At 43.2% G+C, this 25,861-nt stretch overlaps 1 protein-coding gene across 1 annotated transcript in view; it reads left to right on the top strand.

Annotated features, from left to right (window-relative positions):
• Positions 1 to 25,861, top strand: part of si:dkey-34d22.1 (discoidin, CUB and LCCL domain-containing protein 1) — a 143,058-nt gene that overhangs the window by 83,257 nt on the left and 33,940 nt on the right. Inside the window, exons 5-10 of the mRNA XM_068011694.1 lie at positions 2,048 to 2,120; positions 6,320 to 6,453; positions 7,768 to 7,805; positions 15,808 to 16,008; positions 22,353 to 22,474; positions 22,628 to 22,790. Coding sequence (XP_067867795.1) covers positions 2,048 to 2,120; positions 6,320 to 6,453; positions 7,768 to 7,805; positions 15,808 to 16,008; positions 22,353 to 22,474; positions 22,628 to 22,790 — 731 coding nt within the window. The remainder of the gene's footprint in view (positions 1 to 2,047; positions 2,121 to 6,319; positions 6,454 to 7,767; positions 7,806 to 15,807; positions 16,009 to 22,352; positions 22,475 to 22,627; positions 22,791 to 25,861) is intronic.

Raw genomic sequence — 25,861 nt, forward strand, 5'->3', positions numbered from 1 at the left:
TTTCATATGCAGACCACAGAATGGAAACACCATTATCCAGATGGGAGAATAGTAGATGCTGATTTTAACAAGTCTACAAAGGTGTCACTTCCTGTAACCGAGGTTTGGTTACAACATTGAGCACGGTTATTGGAAAGAAATCTACACATCTGAAGTTAGCTGCATTCTTGTCTTCTGAAAACATCTTCAGTGTAAAGAGGGAGCTACCCAGGATTATACAAACTGCACGATAGACAAGTGGAAGTCCAGCTGTTCATTTCCACACAGGGGATGCTCTCTTGCTGTATTTCTCTCACGGATGTACCAGACCGCACATTCTAACATGTGGGGCGGCGCAGTGGTTAGCACCGCAGCCTCACAGCTCCAGCGACCCGGGTTCAATTCTGGGTACTGCCTGTGTGGAGTTTGCACGTTCTCCCTGTGTCTGCGTGGGTTTCCTCCGGGTGCCCCGGTTTCCTCCCACAGCCAAAAGACTTGCAGGTTTATAGGTAAATTGGCCATTATAAATTGCCCCTAGTGTAGGTAGGTGATAGGGGAATATAGGGACAGGTGAGGATGTGGTAGGAATGTAGGATTAGTATAACATGGGTGGTTAATGGTCGGCACAGACTCGGTGGGCCGAAGGGCCTGTTTCAGTGCTGTATCTCTAAATCTAAATCATAAAATCTAAATATATTATGCTGATTTTTCCATACAAGTTTGTCTCCTTTAATAGACCTATCAACTGGTTCTCCTACTGTTTTCTCCCACAGAAGTACTCTTTTTTTTCAATCATGATTATAACTCCCACTGAAACAAAAATACTCTGGGAGAGTCATTTCTTATTACATCTGAAGAAGAAACATAGGTTAACATTTTGGGTTAGACTGTTAGTTAGAATTGCTCATTTATTTAACTGCCACTCTTACATAGGCGATGCAGATAATCCAACCAGTTGGCTGTCTGCAATAAATGTTACATTGATGTACATCCAGGACACTTCCATTGTTAGTGGCACGTTGTCAGTAATACTAGAATTGCCTGGATTTTGCAGTCAGTGTTGAATGAACAGCGCTTGCCGTTCATTACGTTTACAGTCGCCTGGCGAGGCGGTTTCCTGGCCCAATTTTTTTTAACCCGTTCAAAACCCACCCACTTCAACGCAGTTAAAATCGAGCGCATAGTCATCGGGAGTCTGAAATGGTGTGTGTCCTCGACAAGGGATCAGGGCCCAGGCAAGCAACAACGTGTCTCTTCAACCAGCCAAACGGAAGAATCTTTACTGAGACACACACAGAATCTAAACCAGGGAGTGTCACTTAGAATATATAATTCAGTGTAAAATCATGTACAAAAAGCATAATAAAGAGATGGAAAGAAACGTGGGATTACAAGAGAGGCAGATAAAATAGACAAAAAGTTAAATGCATTAACTTTTAATTTATTTTAATTTTCCAACAATAAAAAAAGTCTGAAGGAGTGAGACGCTATACTTATAAAAGTTAATTTTCAGCCCCAGAGAGGTTGTTTAGCAGTAATTAATACTTACCATGCCATTAAAAATTCACTTGCACTTGAAAGGACAAGCCCTAACTTTTTTTCTGGTGTATTTATTGGGTATGTAGTGTTTAAGTACTGCAACTTCATGTCTTTTATGTACTTGATTGCTGAGTCTCTTGCTGAGGTATCAGTGTTATGAAGCTTGTTCCTACCACAAAATCCAGACCATTATGAAGAAAGTCAACCCAGTGCCTCAAGCAGCGGCTGAGACCCAACCTGGGTCCATAAATCAGTCAAGGGAGGCAACACAAAACATGTGGGTCTTTCCTATTGGCCCTCCATTGGGTTCAAAAAGGTCCACTGGTAACGGAAAAGCATGTAACTGAAGGTCCTGAATTCTTCTTGTACAGTGCCTGGAAAACTGCTTGCTCAGTGCCCGAGCAGCAAAATGAAAGCAACTCTAGAGCACAGTTCACACAGGATACATTTAATGTACATGTTGATTTTACTGAGCCCTTTATTGTTATTTAGTGTTTTGTGGTAACCATTCCTTTTGCTTATGTTATAGTAAATATTGTCCAGCGGGTTGTAAAGATGTCACTGGTGAAGTTTGGGGAAACTTTCAAGAGGGTTATCGTGATGTGAGTATAAATCAATTCATTAAACAAATAGCCAATTTAATTATTTTAAAGTCATGTAAGTATTAATACCATTAGCGTTTTTGTTTTCCCCTCATTTACGTTGTTTATAATTGTGTTTTTAGCTGCTTGCTTGAAGAGGTTTGACAGTCTAGAGAATTAAATATTATTGCATTCTGTTTTCAGTAATGCTAGCAACAAATAGTTTCAATAAGAGTTTAAGAAATAGGAGTAGGCCATTCAGCCCCTCAAGCCAGCTCCACCTTCCAATAAGATCATGGCTGATTTTTGGCCTTGCCTCCACAGGCTTAATTTTATTCTGGCAACGGGGGTCCAGGTGGCGGGTGGAAGGTGGGGGGAGATCTTGCCTCAACCTTCCGTCGGACACCTGTTGCAACTCCATGGCGGGCAGGCAATTAACTGCTGGCTTTCGGGAACACTGTCCCTTTAAGGGATGAGCTTCCACCTCCAGAGCTACTGGCCAATGAGAAGGCCAGCAGCTCTACAGTGCCGGCAGCACCACCGGAAGCGGTGGCCACTGCTGGTACTGTAAAAGGCCCTGCAGAGTAGAAGAACGGTGAAGACCCCAGGAGAGGTAAGTGGGGTCGGGGCCACCGGGGCCATTCAGACAGGCCCTGGCAATGGTGTGGGGGCAGGATTGGTGAGGGTGTGAGTGGTCTTCCTGAGTGGGGCAGCACTCACCGCTGGGACAGCACTCCAGGGGCTCTGGATTGCCCTCAAAGGAGGGACCCCCCCCCCTTCTCAAACCTCACTAGGTGGCCGCCAGGTTGTACCTGGCAGCGTCTCCCGCAACGGCAGGCTCCTCCATCCTCCATTAAATTGAGGTGGCAGTGGGAGGAGGCCCTTAAATGGCCAATAATTGGCCACTTATGGGCTTCAATTGGCCTGGGGCGGGATACCCATCCTCGGTCTTCTCCGCCCTGGACTAAATTGGAAGACATCTGGAAGGCAACGGGCATCCACCCCCCGCCTTCACATGCAATTTTATGGGTTCCCTGGTTCTGTTCCCATCCTGAGAGGGCCCATAAAATTCAGCCCCCACTTTTCCGACACATTCCCTATAACCCATGATTCCCCGATCTTGGCCTTGAATATACTCAAAGACTGAGCGCCACAGCATTCGGGTAGAGAATTCCAAACGTTCACAGCCCTTTGAGTGAAGAAATTCCTCCTCATCTCAGTCATAAATGATCGACCCCTTATCCTGAGACTGTGCCCCCATGTTCTAGACTGTCCAGCCAGGGGAAGCAACTCAGAGGTTTTATGATCTCCCTCACGGCGGGACCCCGCCATCTTCCCGTCTTTACTGAAATTAAATCCCGGGTGGGAAAATCTGTGAACAGCCTTCCTACCCCGCTGCCAATTGAGGCCATTAAGTGGGCAATTAATGCCCAATTAAGGGCCTCACATCGCCGCTGCAATTAGCCGTGTGGCGGGTGGCCCTACCGCTGCATAGGAGGCACGGCAAGAAAAACTATGTGGGTTGCTTGCTGGCTTTGGGTGGGGTGAGGATAGGGATGGGGTGGGGGGGAGCCCTTGTTAAAAGGCACAGTGCCTGAACGAGGGACTCGGCATTGGGAAGTGGGGGTCCTCCCTGCCCTTGCTGCCAACCCCCCTCGCTCCCCCACCCCCTCCTCCCTGCGACCCCCACCCCGTGAGACTCTCTCCTGCACCGACCTACCTGTGACCTGGGTCCAGCGTCACTCCCTGGCCTCAGGTGGGTGCCCCACCGGCAGCAGCCATTGTTTTCGCTGTGGCGCTGCTCAGTTAAAGAGCTGCCAGCTTCTGTTTGGCTGGCAGCTGTCAGAGGGCGGGTCTTCCGTCGTCGGGGTCCTTGATCCCGTGGAAGGCTCGGCGCTGTCCACTTAGGTGCCAAATTGGCACTTGATTTGGGGGGTCTCCCACAGAAGGGGCAACACGGGGCTCTTGGTGGCGCTTTTGCCAGAGATCGAGACCCCCGTCGCCTGGATAAAATTCCGGCCAGTGTCTACCCTGTCAAATCCCCTCAGAATCCCATGTTTCAAAGCAATCACCTCTCATTGTTCTAAACTCCAGGGAGTATAGGCCCATTCTACTCAACTCTACGACAACCCTTCACCCAAGATACTTTCACCAAGTACTTTCTATTATATTTTGCCAAAATATAAATTGCAGTTAAAAGCTGGAATTATAGGAGTTTTCAATGATAAAATATTAAAAGCTTTATCTCAATGAGTCAGTACAGAGTTGAATTTCACCTCTAATTCGCCAAGGTATATGAATCAGTGTTGGGACAGAAATTAGAGTCATAGAGTTATACAGCACAGAAACAGGCCCTTCGGCCCATCGTGTCTGTGCTGGCCATCAAGCACCTAACTATTCTAATCCCATTTTCAAGCACTTGGCCCGTAGCCTTCTTTGCTATGCTGTGGACAACATATTTCAAAACATTAGATGTTCATTCTTTTTTTCCACTCCTTCATTTTGTATTTAAGAGCTTTCCTTGTAGCAAAGGGAAAACATATGCAGCAAGGATTTGGATTTCAAACTGTGTGCAGTTTTGTTTTGTCCTTGTCATGTAGTTCTGCAAAAGTTCAGAGTACAGAAAGAAAATAATGAAAGAATACTTCAGCCTATTTCATTAGTATAGAATCAAATTAATTCTGATCACTGTAGATAGCACAAAGCCCTTTGGGGTTTTCTCTTTGTTGCTGAATTTTCTGCTCATGAACTTAAATAGATCCAGCTGCATGAGCTCAGTGCTTCTTTTTTGCACTTATAATGAATCTTAGATATGGAATAAATGAATTGGAATCGCATGATGTAATATTAGTAATGAGCTCATCTATTTAATGTGTTATAAAATCTTGCCTCTCTGTGCACTTCCCATCAACATTTTTAATTATAAATTCTGCAGGCGCCACCACTGGTGAGGGATTGTAATTTCAACGTGACATGTTTACAGAGGGCTGTTTTCATTCTAAATGTTAAAATTATTATGAATGGCTCTCCTGACCAACAACAACTTATATTTTTAGAGCGTCTTTAACATAATAGATTGCTCCACAGGAGTATTATAAAGAAAAATTAGATACCAAGCCAAAGAAAGCAATATTAGGACAAAAGCTTGGTCAAAGAGATCAGTTTTTAGGAGTGAGTTACAGGAAGAAAGGAAGGTAGAGAGGCAGAGAGGTTTAGGGAGGGAATTCCAGAGCTTAGAGCATTGGCAGCTGAAGCCACAGCCAATAATGGTGGAGCAATTAAAATCAGGGATGCTCAAGAAACCAGAATAAGATGAGTGCAGATATCTCGGAGGGTTGTAGGGCTGAAGGAGATTACAGAGATAGGGAGGGGCGAGGCCATGGAGGGATTTGGAGGAGGATGAGAATTTTAAAATTGAGGTTTTGCTTGAGCGGGAGCTGGTGTAGGTCAGCGAGCACAGGGATGATAGGGGAAGGGGACTTGGTGCAAGTAAGGAAATTTTGGATGACCTCAAATTTATGGAGGGTAGAATGTGGGAGGCCACCCAGGAGTGCCTTAAAACAGACAAGTCCAGAAGTAACAAGATCATGAATGAGGGTTTTGCAGCAGCAAATGAGCTGAGACAGAAGCAAAGTCAGGTGATGTTACGGAGGTGGAAATAGGCGGTCTTAGTGATGGCACAGATATGTGGTTGGAAGCTCATCTCAGGGCCAAATATAACACTAAGGTTGTGAGCAGTCTGGTTTAGTCTCAGACAGTTGCCAAAGAGAAGGATGGAGTCAGTAGCTAGGGAATGGAATTTGGAGTGGGGACCGAAGACAATGGCTTCAGTTTTTCCAATATGCAAAGGGTGAGATTAAAAGGATACATAAAGACTATCATCTATTGGTGTCTAACTACAGAGTGCAAAAGTGGCAATACAGTGCAGGAGTTCCTGCGACCAAGCTGTATTTTGCCTTCAGTCACTTATGTTTCTGTTTGATAATGTGTTCCAAGGATCATTTTGTTGGTCGTTCACTGAAGTACAATACAAATAACAAATAAAATACCGTGTACTTTTGAGGCCTCCAGCACTGTGAACATTGGGGTAGAAGAGTCAGGATGGCAGGTAGTTGAAGTGCTGATGATGAAGACTCCACTATATATCCAACCAGAGCTAACATGGGCTCAAAGTTTTTACTAACTGAGTTGAAGGTTATGAATTATTTTCTGTTCCATAGACATCTGTTTTATGTAAAGCAGCTATCCATGCTGGCGCAATAGCGGATGATCTTGGAGGCCAGGTCTCAGTGATTCTGAAGAAAGGCATCACTCTGTATGAAGCAGCTTCGGCAAATGGAATTTTAACTAAAACGTAAGTAAGAATAACTGAGGGTAAAGTTTCTGTTTCTTCTTCTGATCTCCTGCCATAACTGGGCAGATGTCCCAGAAAAATGGGGTAAATGGCCCCAAAGTTACAGCAGGAAATCGGGAGAGCACCAGCAAAAGTTCTACCCCCTGATGTTTTAATCACAAGAACTGACTTTTATCTAAACCGAGATCACAGACTATCCTTTTCTTTGGATTTGTTTTAAAGGAAAACAGGGCAGGATTTTGGTCGCGAGATGGAGGCGGGTGGGCCTGGAGTTGCACAATGCCGGCCGGCATTCCGGTTCCTAGCATGGTCCCGACTCGTGGCCACTTTCAGAAGGGTCTGGTGCAAAACGGCTATCCTCCCACATGCAGTGGGTAGCCAATATAGCCAATTCAGGGTCCTTACCTGCACTGACTGGAGGTTTCCAGTCGATAAGCCCCCTGTGGGGACCGAAACACTGCCAGAGAAAGGAGACAATCTGCCAGCAGCAGAGGGGGGAGCCAGTGCTCTGTAAAGATTTTAATATCACCCCTGCCAGCCCCACGGCTGGTGCAGGAAGCTGGTCACAGCTGTGGCCATTTTTATTTTTGAAAAATATTGCAAGTGCTGAGCAAATGCCACCATCATGAGGTGCCCTCTCTCTCCTTTAGCTACAACGGCAGACTTCCACTCTAAGTGCTGGAGGGCCAATCAGGAGCCAGCCACTGTCTTTAGTTGGAAAGCGAGTGAAAACTCTGGCCACTAATTGGCCATTCCTTGGAAAATCGTGTCGGGTGACTGATCCCGACACGATGCGGGGTCGGGACCTAGATTTGATCCCAACATCGGGGTCCCGACCCCAAACAGAAAATCCTGCCGGCAGTAACTGCATCAGGGGGATTTTGTGACATAAAAATGTTACATTAGGCCTCACTATGGCATTTCTCCTTTAAATGATGAGTAAGTTGACCTCATTTTTGTGGTACATTACATTTGATTTGAGTTTTATTTCCTTTTTATATGAGAAGTGCTCATGAAAGGGAAAAGTATAGAAACAAAAATAAATTGCATTGTCTGGATTGATGTAAACTAGAACTTGAACGGTCTTGCTTGCACTATAGCGTTGAAGAGTTTTCATTTATTTAAGTAATAATACATGGCCACTTTCAGCTGCAGTGGATAAATAACCTACTGCCACTGACTGTCAAGGTTTAAAATGCATTAATGAAATGTCCTGTGTTCCACTTTAACAGTGAAATAGTATGTATTTTGTTCAAGGGATCTCGTTCAATTATCATTATTATTATTAACATTTGATGGCTCTATTTCTTCCAGAGGTTCTTTGTCTGAGAAACGGATCAAGATTAGGAAAGGTAAAAGAACAAATTTAATGCATACCAAATTGTTCACGGAGGTGATTACGTAAGCTCTACAAGTGGAACTTGCAGACTGTTGCATGCACCATTACAGTTAGGAAGGACTGGTGAACAGTCAGCAAGATCCTGCAAGTGGAAGAAGTTTTACCCTGTAAACACGGTCAGAATGGCAGATAATTGAAGAGCTGACAATGAAGGTGTCACTTTGTACCCTAACCAAGTTCAGCATGCATCCACAATTTTCACTGAATGCATTGAAGATAATTGTTTTCTGTGCAGTTGAGTGTCCCTTGTACATATTAAGGCCTTCATTAAATCTTTGCAGTCTGCATGAACAATGCAAAGTGGCAGAATGCCCTGCAGTGGTAATTTGGAAACCCCATTGGGAGTTTTTACTTTGATTTGTGTGGAAAAATCTCGATCTTTGTGCATTTTCAGCAAAGACCAAAATCGGTGTGAGTCATTTGGTGTGAACATTACTCTACATTAATTCTCACAGATGAGTGGATGTTCATGTAAAATATTCCATTGGACAGTGGGGTGGACAGAACATTCCCATCACCTTCCCTATGGAAGCAGTACAAGGCCTGACCAATTTCCTTGGTCAGGCCTCATTGCCATTCCGTCAGCAAGTATTTGTAGCAGCTCGCCGATCAGGGAGAGAGGGGTGGGCAGTAGGGGCGTGGTGACTGAAAATCTGGCATCGCCACCTCAGAGACCAACCACTCCGGGTAAGGTGGGAGGTGGGACGGCAATCTCTCAAAAGGCCTAAGAGTTGGGCCAGGCATCACGGGGGTTGATTGTTGTGGGGCTGGGGCTCCTCATGGCAAAACTTGCTTACTTGGGCCTCTTCTTGTCCTGGCTCTCCCTGGTGAGAAAGCTGTAGTGGCTTCACCACTCAGGCTCGAGTTAGAATTGCAGATAGGTCCTGATAATTCCACCAGGACCTGATGTGCATGTGCAAAGAATGACTCCCATCAGCTTTGGGCTTTTAATCGCCCACTCACCCAGTGTCAGTCAGCTGGGTAGGGTTAAAATTACCCGCATTGTTCTAAATATTTGCAAAGGATATTCAGATCAGCCAATCTGCATGGTTCCTGCTACAAGACATTTACTGCCAAGCCACAGATAATTGTTTCCATATTGAAATATTTTAACTGCTTAAACATACAGAATATATAAAAAGGACATGTAACTTGAATTTAGAAATGTTTCAAATGGAAATATAACTACACAATATTTAAGAAGGAGCTTGCACAGCCGTGATCTTGAAACATTTATCAACTGTTTAAATTTTAAAAAAAGTCTGGGTTGCTGCAGGCTTATTATTTTTATACCTCATGACCAACAATTCATTTCAAGTAGGCAAGGAATGAGATCTATACCTTCACATAATAGAGCTTATTCTTAATAAATAAACATTAAAATGATTTAATGCTGAAGCAGCAGTGCAAGTACAGGAAAGGATTTTTTCTTTTGAATGCTGTTGCTTGGATTTAGAGAGAGTATTGTGGAATGAGAGTGTGATTACAAGTGAAAATTCTTGATGTTGAACAAAGGTGACAAATGGAACCGCAAGGGATTTGTCCGGGGGCCTCCTTTACTGATGATTTTTTGAAATCATCATACTGAAGGATATTACATCAGGAGGACTGAGTTGGCTGAGCTGTATGACAAAGCAAGATTTATAGAAGCATTGGATTCAACTAAAAATGGATCTAAAGTAATTTGGCGTCTGAGTAGGTGAATGGTAAACAGCATTTAACATTTGTAAATTCAAGCTGATGTGCACTGGTCATAAAGGTGATTTGCAATGGTGGGGTTCTGGAGAGAAACTTCAGAGCATTGAATGCAGAAAAAACCTCAACGTAGAAATTGCCCAGCCATTGAAGATAAGTCTATAATATAAGATAATGATTGTACACCCAAGGCTTTGACGATCAGATACATAGAGTGTCGGTTCACATAAATAATAGTGACATATTAGGTAGAGTGCATTGAGAATATTACATCCATTTCCGATCGCCACAAAGACGTCAGAACATTGGAGAAGATACCTAGAAACGTAATGAAGCTGATTCTGGGCGATAGGTCATTGAGCTTATTGAAAGACTTAAAACATTCGTTTAGTCTGATTAGAAAAAAACTGATGGAGACATTGCGCTGAATTTTGTGGAGCAGCCTGAGATGGGTTTGGGGGTGGGAGTTGGGGGTTGCCCATAGAATTATGATGGGAGGCGGGGGGAGGAGGGCCCATCGTCTCCCTGTCGCAACACAATTTTGTCGGGGGTGGGTCAGGCCAATGATGGCCCTTAAGAGACTTAGTAAAGGCCTCTTCCCCAACCCCTCCCCCCTCCACCGCCACTGGCATTAAGCCAGCAGGGAGGTTGTCCAGTAAAACAAGGCAACCTCTTTGCGGCCTTGGGGGGGACCTCCTCCATGGGCAATCTATGACCCGCAGAGGGGCCTCACCAGCAAACAAACCAGCTCCGTGTACCCCTCTCCCCCATCACTGGGGTCTTCCGGACAGGCCCCAGCAACCCCACCTCATTTAACTGAGTTCCGGGTCTCCAGAGCTGGGCCTAGGTCCAAGGCCTTTGCAGTACCGGCAGTGTCCACCCCTCCCATGGTGCTCCCAATACTACTGAGCTGTCGGCCCTGTGATTGGCCGACAGCGCTTGGAGATGGGATCCCTCTCGTTAAAAGCTGTTAATTGGCTCAGTGTCATAGAATTGTGCCTGAGGACTCCAGCTGGCCAAGTTGGGATTCCCCCCATCTATTTGGTCTGGCGCCGGGAGCCTTGCCGTGGGCACGATTCAGCCCAATTGGCTGAGATTTTGGCTGGCATTTTATGCCCCTCGAGAATGGGCTGGAAGGCGACGGGGACATAAAATCATGTGGGAGGCGGGGGGGGCACCATGCCTGTCACCTATCCGCTCCTGCTACTATTTTACCAGCCCTTGCCCACCAGTCCCAGGCCAATTGATGCCCTTAAGTAGACAATTAATTGTCGCTTAAGGGCCTCCTCCCCACCCCCCCCACCGCTGGTATATTACCAGCAGTGAACAGGCACTTCACCTGAGGAAGCTGCCCAGTAAAACCTATAATAAAATTCCAGCCTTTAACTCATTCAAAACCCACCAAGTTGCACAGATTTAAAATCAGGTCCATTGTGTAAGTTTTTACAGTAATGAAGGGAATTGATAAAATGGAGACAAGGAGGTTCTTTACAGAGAATTAGAGGAAATGATTTTAGTATTAGGAAGTCACAAGCCAAGTCTGAGTGAAGGCTGCTATTCTGTGAGTTTTTGAAATAAGTTGTCATTGATGAGTGCAGAATCTGATTGGGTTCAAGGGAAAGTATATCCTTGGATATGGGTCAAAACGGTGATTAGCTATATCTTCCTGAAATCCTACAATGGCCTAACTGGAGAAGGCATTGGCTAGTGTAGCTCTAAGCCCTAACCCTACAGACTATAAGGTGCCAGATTCAGTTCCCAGCCTGCGTTGGGTTAGCTGTTCTAATCTGAAGCAGCATTTAGCATCGGCAACCCTGGGCTAGGGAAAGGGGAAAAACCCCGTCCGGGTTTCTACTCCTGATTGCTATCCAGTGACTGCTGCTGGAATGTGCTTGCGTCTGCCCATTGAGAAAAGGAGCATGATAGATTGTGATGCCCTCCTGATAGAATAGCCTGGCAATACCAACTATCCAGGCTTGCACATAACAATGGTAACTTGGATGGGGTGTCGGGGACTGTTAGTGTTCATGTGATTGTGCTCTGGCAAAAGACTTTGGGAGAGGAGAGATGTGGAGAAAATCAGAAACAACAATGCCTTGTCTGGAATACAAAACCTGAGTACAGCAAGGACAAATTCAACTTATAAAGTACCTTTTAAAGTATAAAAAAACTCACATATTTCATAGAGGAAGTGGCACTTGACATGTTTGTGCAGACGGTCTCAGTCCATCAGACAAGGAATGCATAAGGACCACGTACTTGGAGTTAGAAGTGAGAGTTGAAGGGACACCTGAAAAGGGGTCGAGAAAGCAGTTTGTTGCAGAGAGAGGGAGACCTTGTCCTCCAGGATGATCCTGCAGTACTGAGAGGATTTGACCATGGAGGGGGAAGTGTAATACTTGAATTTAATGAGCCAGATCTGCAAATGGATGACGAGACTAGTTGCACTCAAGCGTGTGGCCCTCAGACATTTGGATGTGGAGAGGCGAGCTATACCAGACTCCCAATTTGAATTGGCAGAAAGAAAAAAAGACTTGCATTTTTACAGGGTTTTATCATGTATCTAAGGAATGTACCGAAGCGTGCAATTAACTATTTTGAACAGCAGTGACTACTGTTCTGTAGGCAGGCATGACAACTATCTTACAGCACGGTCCTGTCATACTATGTAATAGACTATAATTTCCTGTTTCTGATTTGCAGTGCCTGCTGCCCAGAAGCACTGATACATTATCTATTGACCCCTAGCAATAAATGTAGCTTATATTTGTATAGTAATTATAGGAGATTGCTACATTTATATCAATTAGATTCGCCACAAGCATTTTAAACCACATTAAAATTCCCCACTGCAGGGTTGCAGTTTCCTTAACAAGTTTGTTTGAATGTTATATCACTGGAGTCCTGGATTCAAGTTGTCGTTACTGAGCACTGTCTGTAGGGCTTACTGAATGCAATTGTAGGAGTAGGCAGATATAATTATAGATTGTTAACTCTTGTTAATGAACTGAAAATACTGCTGGCTATAAATATAGCAAATAGCTTTTCTAATCAACTGATAGAGATATTGCTCAAATTATGAGCTGTACCAGCCGCAGCAGGAAATTCTCACCAAAGTACTTCCGATCTTGTGCAGCGAGATACATACCAAGGCTAATGAAATGTGATGCTTGTATACAATGAATATCAGGCTAGGGCTGCTGGAGAGCAAAATGTTTATCTGAACCCAGATTCTAATGTATTAGCCAAATTACAGCACTTATTTGTTTATTTGAGTTTTGCTGTTGAAAGTACTCTGTGGAGAATTGGTGACAATAGCTTTATAAAAATGAAATGCGAGGGTAGTTTCGTTTAACTGGTAGATATCTCCTGACCTTGCTCACAGTAAATCAAATGATTGCCTGTCTTCGAACAGCAATGGTGATGCAGGGTCATTGTGCTACTGCTAGAATTCAGCTGAGTTGTGATCTGGACCTTTTCAAGGATGTAACTATGCACATCCTGAGGTAAATTTAAAAGTTTTTGCTATTGTTGTAAATTCCCGATTCTGGGTCAGTGGGAACCAGCACAAATTGTCTTTCTCTCTTTTTTTTTAAATGCTGATGTGTCATTTGAGGATGGATGTGTAAATATTTAGATGTATTTGCATATAAAATTCAGGTTAGCTCAGTAGCTTGGAACAGTTTTCAGTATTACATTAGTTCACTATACAAATGATTATCCAGTCATTGACTCTGTGAAATTTTAGGATCAGCTCCCTCTTTCCTTTGTTTGCAGGGTTTTTGCCTGGCAAACTTCCTCGCCTTCTTTCCTTAAGATATAAAAGAAGAAATTTAACTTACGACCACTCGATGCCCTGGTCCCTGCTAAGCTGAGACCCAAGCCACATTTGGTTTTGGGCGCCATTTAAATGCTGCTGCAAACTACAGGCAGCCTGCTGCAGCTCAATGATCAGCAAGACTGGAAATCAGCTGGGTTTCACGTACAAGAAAATGTTGTGGTGGGGGGAGGGGTGCTTTTTTTTACTTCATTCAGATGTGATGTGAGCATGGCTGACAAAGCCAGCATTTATTTCCCATCCCTAATTGCCTTGAGAAGGTGGTGATGAGCCATCTTCTTGAACTCCATGTGGTGTAGGTACAACCACAGTGCTATTAGGGAGAGAGTTCCAGGATTTTGACCCAGCGACAGTGAAGAAACAGCGATATAGTTCCAAGTCTGGATGATGTGTGACTTGGAGGGGAACTTCCAGGTGTTGGTAAGTGGTCGCGGGTTTGGAAGGTGTTGTCAAAGGAGGTGTAGTGAGTTGCTGCATTGCATTGTCGATGGTGCACACTGCTGCCACTGTATGCTGCTACTGGAGGGAGTGAATGTTCAAGGTAGTGGATGGGGTGCTGATCAAGCAGGTTGCTTTGTTCTGGATGGTGTCGAGCTTCTTGAATGTTGTTGGGTCCGCACTCATCCAGGCAAGTGGGGAGTATTCCATCACAGTCCTGACTTGTGCCTTGTGGAGAGGCTTTGGGAGTCAGGAGGTGAGTTACTCACCACAGAACTCCCAGCCTCTGACCTGCTGTGGTAGCCACTGTATTTATTTATTTTTTATTTTATTTATTTAGAGATACAGCACTGAAACAGGCCCTTCGGCCCACCGAGTCTGTGCTGACCAACCACCACCCATTTATACTAATCCTACATTAACCTCATATTCTCTACCACATCCCCACCATTCTCCTACCACCTACCTATACCAGGGGCAATTTACAATGGCCAATTTACCTGCAAGTCTTTGGCTGTGGGAGGAAACCAGAACACCCGGTGGAAACCCACACAAACACAGGGAGAACCTGCAAACTCCGCACAGGTAGTACCCAGAACTGAACCCGGGTCGCTGGAGCTGTGAGGCTGCAGTGCTAACCACTGCACCACTGTGCTGCCCTTTATGTGACTTGAACTGCCAGCAGCAGGTCAGAGTTTTTCTGTGGACATGGGAGGAGCCCTCTCACTTCTCTTTGGTGCATAAAAATAAAAACTAACAATTTCTTAGCCCTTTCTTTGAGTGACCTTCACAGCTCTCTTTAAGAAGCACTTGTTAGGCAGCTCAAGGCCTGGTACAACTAGGTGGAATTGTACAGGGAACAGTCTCTGGATTTCACAGTTGGGGTTCTATGAGTAAAGTAGGAGCCTGAGTTACATATTTGAACCACATTGTTCCTGTTTCAGGTGAGTGGGATACCTCACCCATTTCTAGATCTGCCTGACTATTGCATCCATTGGGCCTCAGGGTTCAAAGTGGCAGCTGAGGTTCCCTTCAGTTGTTGGTCGCTCATTTTGCAGGTGCAAAATGGGTTGTCATGAGTTGAATTTCTCCCCTCATTGACTCCTTGCTGATGTGGTTCTGGTGCCACTGCTCTACTGTCTCACCCTCTACTACCTCTGCCAACAAGCCATTGTTAATGTGTGAAGCTTGACCAACAATAGTGTCATTTCCACGACCCCACTTGGAAAGAAAATCTGCCCCACTCTGTACAATCCAGAATTAAAATTCCTCCCCCTATCATATACCACCTTGAGGCAGCTTGAAACTGTACAGATGGGAAGAATCCAAACAGAAAACAAACTTACAGGTTCAGGGTTAGGGACAGGGCATTGGTGAGACCACATCTCAAATACTGTGTGCAGTTTTGGTCTCCTTATTTAAGGAAGGATGTAAATGCGTTGGAGGCAGTTCAAAGGAGGTTTACTAGATTGATAACTGGACTGAGCGGGTTATCTTATGAGGAAAGGTTGGACAGACTTGGCTTGCTTTCACTGGTGTTTAGAAGAGTGAGGGGAGACTTGATTGAAGTTTATAAGATCCTGTACGGTCTTGACAAGGTGTATGTGGAAAGGATGTTTCCTCTTGTAGGTGAGTCCAGAACTAGGGGGTACTGTATTAAAATTAGGGGTTTCCCTTTTAGGACTGAGATGAGGAGAAATTTTTTCTCAGAGGGTTATGCAACTTTGGAACTCTCTGCCTCAGAAGGCTGTGGAGGCGGGTTCATTGAATATTTTTCAGGCGGAGGTAGATAGATTCTTGTTAGGCAAGGGAATCAAAGATTACTGCGGGTAGATGGGCGTGTGGGATTTGAAACACAAACAGATCAGCTATGATCTTGTAGAATGGTGGAGCAGGGTCGAGGGACCGAATGGCCTACTTCTGCTCCTAATTCGTATGTTCGTGTGTAGGGTCACCAATCTGTTATCTCGTTCACTCTCTTTAGATTGTGATGCTATTCTTGAGAGCAGGCACCTTACTGCCTCATCATCTTGGACAGAGAAGAACAACATTGGAGAGTTGATTGTTTGGTCTCCTGACAAAGCTAAAGTTGGCAGCAAAGGATATCCATGGGCTTGGGCTGCAGACTTACCAAGTGAGCAGGAATGGTTGCAAATCGACTTGGGAGAACGGAAGAATGTCACAGGTTAGTAGAATATTATATATTCAAGTTTTTTAACCAAATTATAGGTGACATTTCTAAGCCGAAGTTGTGCCCTCCCAGGCCACACAGCGTGAGGCAGTGCAGTGTAAATGTCCCTGCACTCTGTTACAGTGTTGCTATATGCATAAATATTTCCCCTATTTTCCACAACAGATATCCTATTGAGCAGGATAAATTTTGTGCTAAATTATGGGAAATGTTATGGTTGTTCCTGCACTCACTAGGAAGTGGTCCAGAACTGCCTAATCTAAGTTCTCATTGGACACTTGCAACAAGCATTGATAAGAAATTGTCAGCCAACTACATCAGGACTGGATTTAGAGGTGAAAGGACAATCTGCTAACTCACTGTGCCACCCAGTGCCCCCTTTATCAGTACTGAAGAACCTAGCAAAGTTATGCATTAATCAATAACCATGTGTGCTCAAAATTATTCTCTGGACCTTTCAGCTGTTGCATCCTGATAATTTAGTGTAAGGCAAAAATAGTCTGTAATAGTTCTCATTTGGTCAGATCAAGGGCGGGGGTGGGAACAAGAGTCAGTAACGTTTCAGGCTCCCAAATCCGTTCCCAGGGGTGAATCAGACACTGTTTGGGATCTTGACTGGGGTGCCCCCTTAATTGGCATGCCAACAAGTTCCCTGACCAATTGAATGGGGTAGGCAGGCTCTCAAAGCTGGAGGGCTAATCAGACACCTTCCAGCTTGAAAGCAGCAGCAGTCTGCAGCAGAGGGTAAGTAACTGAGAGGGTGCTTCAACACGGAGGCACTCTCTCACCAAAGGTTTTAAACTTAAAATAAATAACAGATTCAGCAGCCTGGCCAGCCCTTTTCAAGAGCGATGTTGGGGGTGAGAGGTGTACGGGGTCGGGGGGCAGCTCCTCTACAGGGCAGCCTTTTGCAATACCCGCACTCAGGCAGATGGGGAGGGCCTCTGGCCTGACTGGTGTGCTGCCCCCCCCCCATCCCCCCAGCGTGCCGCTGGGTGCCCAACTCCAGATAGTTAAACTGTTCCCTGATGCGTCAGGAAACTGGAGGCCAACTGAAAAATGGTGGTTAACAAGGCTGTTAATGAGCTTAATGGGCTGCCCACCTCATATGGGCAGGTAGCCTTGCTGGCCCCAAACCTGCCTTGGCAAAAATGGCTGGTGCCGGGAATGGGGTCAGAAAACTGGCAAACTGGCCGGCACCAGTATTTTTGGGGCCCAAAAATTCAGCCCCAAGTTTCTGCACTCACCACAAAGGCACCAACTGTTCTGCTATTTCACAGCCGCATAATCAGCCATGGAATTTAGCCATGGTGGTAGAATGGGCCCTCAATGATGGCTCACTATCTGCCTCAGCTGCCTCTGTTTCTACAGCAAGTCTTTGCTGCTGTTTTGACACTTTTTTGTCGGTCTCTGGTTCGATTAAATGCTATAAAGATTCATTGAATTCCATATTTAATCTATTTCTTTTTAAATGTCTTCATGTACATGGGAATTTAGGGCTGATTTTTGCTCCCAGCTCAGAGTGGAGAATTTGGCACAGGGATCAACCATCCTAATTTCCAGAAAAATCAGAACGACTGAGAGTCAGATGGGCTGTTCTAAGCTCCAGTTCTGAGCCAATCTTGGATCCAACTTACATTCCCCTGTATCCCATGGGCTTTTACTTTTCTGACCAGTCTGCCATGATGGACCTTGTCAAATGCCTTACTAAAATCCATGTAGACAACGTCCACTGCACTACCCTCATCAATCCTACTTGTTACTTACTCAAATAATTCAATCAAGTTAGTAAGACACGACCTGCCCTTAACAAATCCATGCTGACTATACCTAATTAATCCATGCCTTTCTAAGTGACAGTTTATCCTATCTTTCAGAATTGTTTCTAATAATTTGCCTACCACCAAGGTCAGACTGACCGGCCTATAATTATTTGGCCTATCCCTCACACCCTTTTTAAACAATGGTAAAACGTTCACAGACCTCCAATCCTCTGGTACCTCGCCTGTATCTAGTGAGGATTTGAAGATGATCCTCAGAGCATCCGCTATTTTCTCCCTGGTTTCCTTTAATAGCCTGGGATACAATCCATCCGGCCCTGGCGATTTATCCACTTTCAAGGATGTCAGACCCTTTAGTACTTCCTCTCTCATTATACTAATCATATCTAATATTTCACACGCCTCCTCTTTAACTACAATGTCTGCATCATCCCTCTCCTTTGTGAAAACAGAGACAAAGTACTCATTAAGAGCCCTGCCCACATCTTCTGCATCCACGCAGAAGTTCCCTTGTACATCTTTGATAGGCCCTACCTTTAGTGTATCCTCTTGCTCTTAATGTACTGATAAAACTTCTTTGGGTACCATTAGCCTTCCTAATTGCTTGCTGCACCTGCATGTTCGCTTTCAGTGATTTATTGACGAGGCCACGCAGGTCCCTTTTGTACATTTACACTTTCTAATCTCTTTAAAAAATACTCTACGCATTTGTTCCTCCTACCAATGTGGATAATCTCCCATTTTTCCACATTATATTCCATCTGCCATGTTCTTGCCCTCTCACTAAGTCTGTCCAAATCCCCTTGAAGCCACTTTGCACCTTCCTCATATCACACATTCCCACCTAGTTTTGTGTCATCCGCGCACTTGGAAGTATTACATTTGGTAATAGATTGTAATAATTTATTGCTGTTTTAAGAGTGCATTTGCACTCCAAACTTAGTTTTGGTTGTAACAACTTTTCAATGCACACTGAAGCTAAACTACCAGTGAGATCCAGAACCAGGGCCAAACCTAACTTCAGAGTGAAGTGCAGTGAGACACCTGGGAGGGGGTATTCTTCACTGCTTTTGCTTGTACAGGAAGTAAATGCAATCCAGTCTAAAATCTAGTTTCTGAAATGCTCAGGGGATGCATAGAATAGAATCATAAGGCACAGAAGGAGGCCTTTCAGCCCATCATGCCTATGCTGGCTCGTTGACGGAGCTATCCAATTCGTCCCACTCCCCTGCTCTTTCCCCATAGCCCCGCCAATTTCTCCCCTTCAATTATTTATCCAATTCCCTTTATGAGCTACTATTGAATCTGCTTCTACCACCCTTTCAGGCAGTGCATTCCCAGACTTTTGCTTGAAATGTACCTTGTTTTAATTTGAACGTTTAGTGACAAAGGATTATCCCCTTCCAGCTCTCCTAAACATCTCCTAAACATTTAAATTTATAGCTGTATCCAGGAATGCAATCCAGGCAGGAGTCAACAGTTCCAACAGGCTCCTGTCCTGCTGGAGCCTGAAATCCATCTGCTGGTCTCGGACTAATGGCACATTAACTCACAAATATATTTGGAACTTTTACCACTGTGCTCCAAATACTAGATAGACACAGAATCCACATTCTCTTGCTGCAAAAGTTGGCCTTGTAGTACAGTAGAATGAACACCACCTGTAATTGCACTGGACACAGGAAGCTGATCAATGGATTTTGCCATGGTATTGAGAGTGAAACTGTCAGTGTTCTCTGTGATTACTCCTCTGAAACTGACAGCAACTTCTGAGGTCTGCACATGTGTGGTTAAACATGGAATTCAGAAGCTGCTGTCCGTGATTCTAAGCTTGTCAAGAGGGTGCGTTGTTGAGGGTTCATGCCCCCCCCAAACCCACCCCCTCCCCCCACCCCCAGTCTACATTCAACAGGAAATCTTTGAACGGACGAGAACTTCCACTTTTAAGCTCTTGGCCTCACTGTAAAAACTCTTAGAAAAAGTTACACCTTGTTGAATGAGGTTTTTAACAGTGTACTAACTTCTTAATTACTGCTGAACAACCTCTCTGGCCCTGAAAAATGTATTTTATATTTGTGAATGTCAAGTTCCTCCAGTATGAAAAGTTCCACATTTAATTTTTTTTTTAAAGTTTGTTTATTGTTATTTTAGCTGCTATCTTCATCCAATCATCATTTATTTTGCTATCAGGAAGTTTAAATTAAAAGTGAAGGATAACTGCTTTAATTTTCTGGTTTGCTGTCTGTGGGGGTACTTCAATCTGATTGATGACTGACACTGCTTGATGATGTCACTGCTGCTTCATGCAAGAAGATCTCCATGACTTGACACCAGATTTAAACTGTCGTCGGTAGTCAGCACCACAGAGATCAATAAATATTTGTGGGCATCGTTTTTTGAGGTCAGCGCTGTGTGGCATTGCTTTGCCGCTGATTGCAAAACTCAGGCCAATGATTAGATGTGGGATTTTTTTTGCAGCATTCTGCTTCTGCACGCTGTCCAGAACAAATGTTTACTATAAGTTATTGGAGTATTGCGTAGTTTAAGGTTAAAAAGAGGACACAGTCCATTGGAATGATTCACAGTTACCTGCAGCTGAAAAGCAGACAATAGTTTCAACAATTTTAATAATATGATTTTCTGTACTTTCTTCCTTACAGTGTTTTGAATTGATTTTGATCCACTAATTTGGCCAAAGTTAAGAAGTTACTGCCAGCAAAACATGTAGCATTGTGGCACGTGGGTCGATAACAAATGGAAAAATAATGACGTGTTGTCGAAATAACATTAGTCAGACTCCTGCTTTCATAGCGTGTGTGATTCCAAATTTTCAGCAATAGGTTGCAATTTCTGGGAACTAATTATTGTTGAAGTTAATTGTTATGAGGTGGGGGTTATTTTTGACAATGGAATGGTTTTTTTTGGTAAAGGATCAGTGACACATGCTTGTGAATAATTCAGTTTGAGGCAATTTATACAGAGTTTTGAGAATACACTCAACCAAGTGAAATGATAGTGTTATCACCGGGTGAGAAACAGGTCTCGGGGTTCCCTCTCAGCCTTTTCCTGGTTTGACTGTAACATGGTTTAAGTTTTAAAACAACATGTTTTTAGCTTCCCCTCAGTGAATCCTTGTTCACTGCTTTCCAATTGTAACAGCAAAGAAATCAACCAGACAGGTTTTCTTAGATTTAAACAAGAAAGGTGTAAGTTTATTATTTAAAACTCTAATTCGGTTAAAACTACTAAATATGCGCGACGCTAGCATGCATACGCGATGAACACACACGCAGATAGAGAGAGAAAAGGAGAAAGAATCAAGGGGAAAGGTTTGAAGCAATAGCTGGAGTTCATTTACTGTCTTTTGAGTTCAATGTAAAGTCTTTGGTTGCAGTTTGATCTTGCCACCTCTTCGGGGCCCAGTACACTCTTTCAAACTTGTTTAGATGATTTTCTGTCTTCTTGAAATCCAGTTGCAGTTTCTTCTTTTCATGAGAAAGAAAGACAGAGAGCGAGACATGGAGCTGCTGTCTTCCTTCAAGTTCAGTTGCAGTCTTACCCAAACTGTTCTGTGAACACAATTCAAACCAAACCTAAGCCAGTCATATGACTAGCTCTTTCTTTTTCAAGACAACTTGCCTGGCGAGTTTTGTGAATTTTTTCAATCGTAGTCGACATCCTCAGTAGAAGGACTGGAATGCTAACTTTCACACCCTCGATGTCTTTTGATCAAATTCTATTTGGTTAATTGAATCAGGGAGCAGTTCCATTGTCTTCTCCAGACAACTGTCTCTTAGAATGCAAATGTTTCCAGCCACTGTCCTTTTAGAATGCAGGTGCAGCCATGTTTTTAGTCCAGTAAGAGTTTAAAATTTATGTTCCATATGATGACATTAATATGCCTCATTCTTGGCAGGTGTGGTTTTCATCAGAATGGCATTCAATATACTAAAGATTTTGGCAGCAATAGATCAGTTGATACCAATCTCATCTCTGAGTCAGAAGGTTGTAGATTCAAGTTTCACTCCAGAGTCTTGAGCACAAAAATCTAGGCTGCCATTCCAGAGCAGTACTGAGGGAGCACTGCTCAGTTCAAGGTGCTATCTTTCAAATGAGACGTTAAACCGAGGTCCCATCTGCTTTCTCAGGTGGATGTAAATGATCCCATGGCACTATTCAAAGTGCAAGGGTGTTAACCCGGTCTCCTGGACAATATTTATCCCTCAATCATCACAAAAAGCCATTATCTGTTCATTATCACATTGGTGTTTGTGGGAACTTGCTGTGCACATATTGGCTGCCGCTTTTCCTACATAACAACAGTGACTAGGCTTCAAAAGGTACTTTATTGGCTGCAAAGCGCTTTGTGACATCCTATGGTCCTGAAAGGCACTATATAAATGCATGTCTTTCGTTTTATAACTAAGGATTTGAGCAAAGATATAAATTATGTCTCAACTATAAATTTATCAAGAAATACAATTAAATACAGTTTGCCAGTATATTATGTTCTATCTGTGTAACTGAGCATGTATTTTGCGCTATCTATACTTTCAGGGATTGTGACCAAAGGCAGCACGAGCAATGGGTATAACTTCTATGTGAAGGCATACAAGATTTTTTACAGCAAAGATGGAAAAACCTGGAGAATCTATAAGAATAAGAACAAGGAAGGCAAGGTACGTCTTGTTTAATTTAAAATGTAACTTAATAATTGAATTCTGAGTTATAGAATCTTCAGCTGAACGTTGATATATAGACTCTTTCAAACAGTCAGCCCACCTACCTTTTTGTTCCGTACATCATTTTTATTTTTCCTTTTTTCCAAAAAGATATTTGAAGGAAATAACAACTACCAGCAGCAGGTTCGCAACAATTTTATCCCATCTTTTGTGGGGCGGTACATACGAATTAGGCCACAGACATGGCACCAAAGAATAGCTATGAAGGTAGAACTGATTGGCTGCAAGGTCTCGCAAAGAACCCGATCAATTGGTAAGGACTGGATTTATTTTCTGCTTTTTGCTTTGTGGGCAGGGGAGAAATATCAATGTTAATTAGTCACGGCGGGTGAGAATGGCAGTAACCTAGAGGTTGTGAGTTTGAATCTCACTGTGGTGAGTTGTAAAGCTAGCTTCATTAAATCTTTTAATTTGTGGGCTGGTACTGGGGAGGGAGAAAACAAAAAAACATAAAAGTTGCTGTAATATGATAAAATCCAACCAGTTCACTTAATGCCCTTAAGGGAGGGATCCTGTTATAGCTATCCACTCTGGCCAACACGTGACCCCTGTCCCATAACACTTAACTAAAGTGACCTCAATAAATAGCTCAGGTAGAAACCAATTGCTTAGGGCAACTAGGAATAGGCAAAAATGTGGTCTTCCCACTATTACTCACATCCCAAGTAGAAATAAGGCAAAATAAATTCAACATTTCCAAAGAGATGGATTGTTCCATGAGAATATAGTGTTCTTTGTTGTGTTCCTATGCAAAATATTGGGTTAATTGACTTTCAGCTGAAGAACAATGTGCATCATTTGCAGATCAAACAAATATGGAGATTGTAGTTTGTTTTCCTATCAGTTTTCTAGATTCCTACCAGGTGAATGGATATATTATGTGTTACGACCAGGTGAGCAATGTGTCTGGGGGTCTCTTGCTGTCTTCACCTGATCTTATTGTAACAGGGTTTAATTTTAAACACACTGTGTTTTTAGCTCCCCCTTTGTGAATCCTTGTTCACAACTTTCCAATTATAAGGTCACGAAATGAGCACAAACAGGCTTTCTTTGGTTTAAAGCATAAAGAGGAAATTTATTAAAATCTTAAACTCTAATATTGTTCACACCTACGGATATATGACATGTTCACGCTAGCATGCTCACGCGATATAAACATGCAGATAGGAATAGAAAAGAGCTGAAGAAAAAAATAAGTAGAATAGTTTGAGGCAATATCTTGTTACTGATTCTCGAGTTCGCTGTAGTCCTTGATTGAAGATATGGTATTGCGATCCATTGGGGCCCAGTAATCTTCTTAAAACTTTGTTCACCTGGCAAACCCTTATCTCTTTGAGTTTCACGTGTCTTCACAAGCTTCAATTCCATGGGAAGAGATAAAGGCAGGCAAACAGGACAGGCAGAAGAGGAGATGTTCCCAGTCCCAGGAGAAGGTCTTTACTCCATGAACACACAGCTTTGTCTCAGTTCAAAATCCCTTTGTTTGGGAGTTAAAATTCAAAAAGCTCCCAAGGTGCTCAGCAGGTTAGTCATGTGACTAGCTCCTTATATGGAACAGTCTCTTCAACATCCTTGGTTGGAGGTTCAAATACCTCTATCACAGCCAGTCATCCATGTGACCAAAACTGGTCTGACCATTTCTGTGTATTGGAGGAACAGGGATTGGCTCCCTTTGTTTCCACATTGTCTGGTACTATGCTAATTTCCTTCCAGTCAGAGATTGCAATTTTTAAACTTTTCATGATCATGTGGCGAAATAGTGTGTGCCTCAGTCTTGGCAGGTGGGGGTTTGCCTGACATATGAAATAAATAAATGCAGTTCTAATAAAGGAATAACTGAAGAAATCAAAATTTTATTGTCATACACAAACACTGAGGAAAAATTACTTACAGGTTTAGGTTATATTTCTTCCTCTATCTCTTTCTCAATTTTCTCTCCTCTTACTCTCCTGAAGGTAATCACTCCTTGCTGAAATATAATTCCATACCACGAGCTACCCTCTGATATGTCACCTTTCAGTCTAGACATTGAATGTGGGTGGCTAATAGATTGTACATTAACTCTTGTTTACACTGATAAACTAATGCTACTGAGTTGTCTTGTTTCATTTACACAACATTAGTTTTAGCAACGTAACATATAAGTCATCATTTGCTCCATTTTGGGGAAGAGCAAACTGAGGGAACTGCTGAGTTAGGGAAAGTGGTAAGGTTAAAAACCACAATGCAGGAGAGGGAGGAAAGGCAAGATTGAAAGAGCTAGACTGGAAAGAAGTCTTTGGATGAGTTGAGGTAATAAGTGTGCAGCTGGAAAGAGAAAAAATACGCAACTGTGCTGAGCATTTGAAGCCTGGAATCAGAACAATGTCATTAGTTCAAAGAGAGAAATAGACCATCATTTTTCAAACCACAAATGTGAGATAATGTAATATAAATCACCCATGGCTTTAATTACTGTATTTGAAACACAAATAAAGAGTTATGTAGAAGTCAAAGAAGGATGTGGCTTCTTGCATGATGTCATTGTCTCTGAGGTCACATGACACATCCACATCCTTCCTGTGCTGATTAATTCATCACCAGATTGGGTCACTCCATTCCTTAGGGAAAAACATTTTACATTTCCGTAAAATTATAAGTGGAACTGGGGACTGAGTGGTACATTGGCTTAGATGCTGGTCTTTTGCATTGGAAAACTAGATTTCAATCTAACCCAGATTGATGGGATGAAAATCTGCTCTGTCTGCTGGCTGTGGAGTCCAATATGAAATGAGCTTGGGCAGTCTTAATCCCAGTTCCTGGTGGGAATTTTGCCATAGTATAAAATTTCTCATAATTCAACCATGATTGACATTTTTTGATAGTCCTGCTCATAATGGTTGGTGTGCGAAATGGGGGAGGGGGAATTTGCATTAATGCAGTGGGAATGCTCTTCTGAGGTGAGGCCTGAAGTATGTTGTTGAATAGAAGGAACTTTACTCTGCGTCTAGCTGCTGCATCTGACATGAAAGTGTTTGATGCTGTACCAGATGCTTGAAACAGAGTAGGTTCTGTTCCTGGCACTACCGTCTCTCACCTTAAAAAGCTGAAAACAAAAGTCATAAAGGTGTTAACTGAACCATTTTGTTCAGTACATTAATTAAAAATAATAAGTAGCTATACCCAAACTTAAATTTTATATAACTAGTTTTTTTTTAAGGAACTCAATGATTAGGTTATAGATAGCACAAGCAGAATACTCAATGCCAGAAAGACAATAATTACTATTCACCTGTGAAAGAAGATCATAGATCAAACAGGGAAAGAACAGAAATTTTTTGGAAA

This window comes from Heterodontus francisci, chromosome 31 (assembly GCF_036365525.1).
Source record: "Heterodontus francisci isolate sHetFra1 chromosome 31, sHetFra1.hap1, whole genome shotgun sequence".
Taxonomy (NCBI): Eukaryota; Metazoa; Chordata; class Chondrichthyes; order Heterodontiformes; family Heterodontidae; genus Heterodontus; species Heterodontus francisci.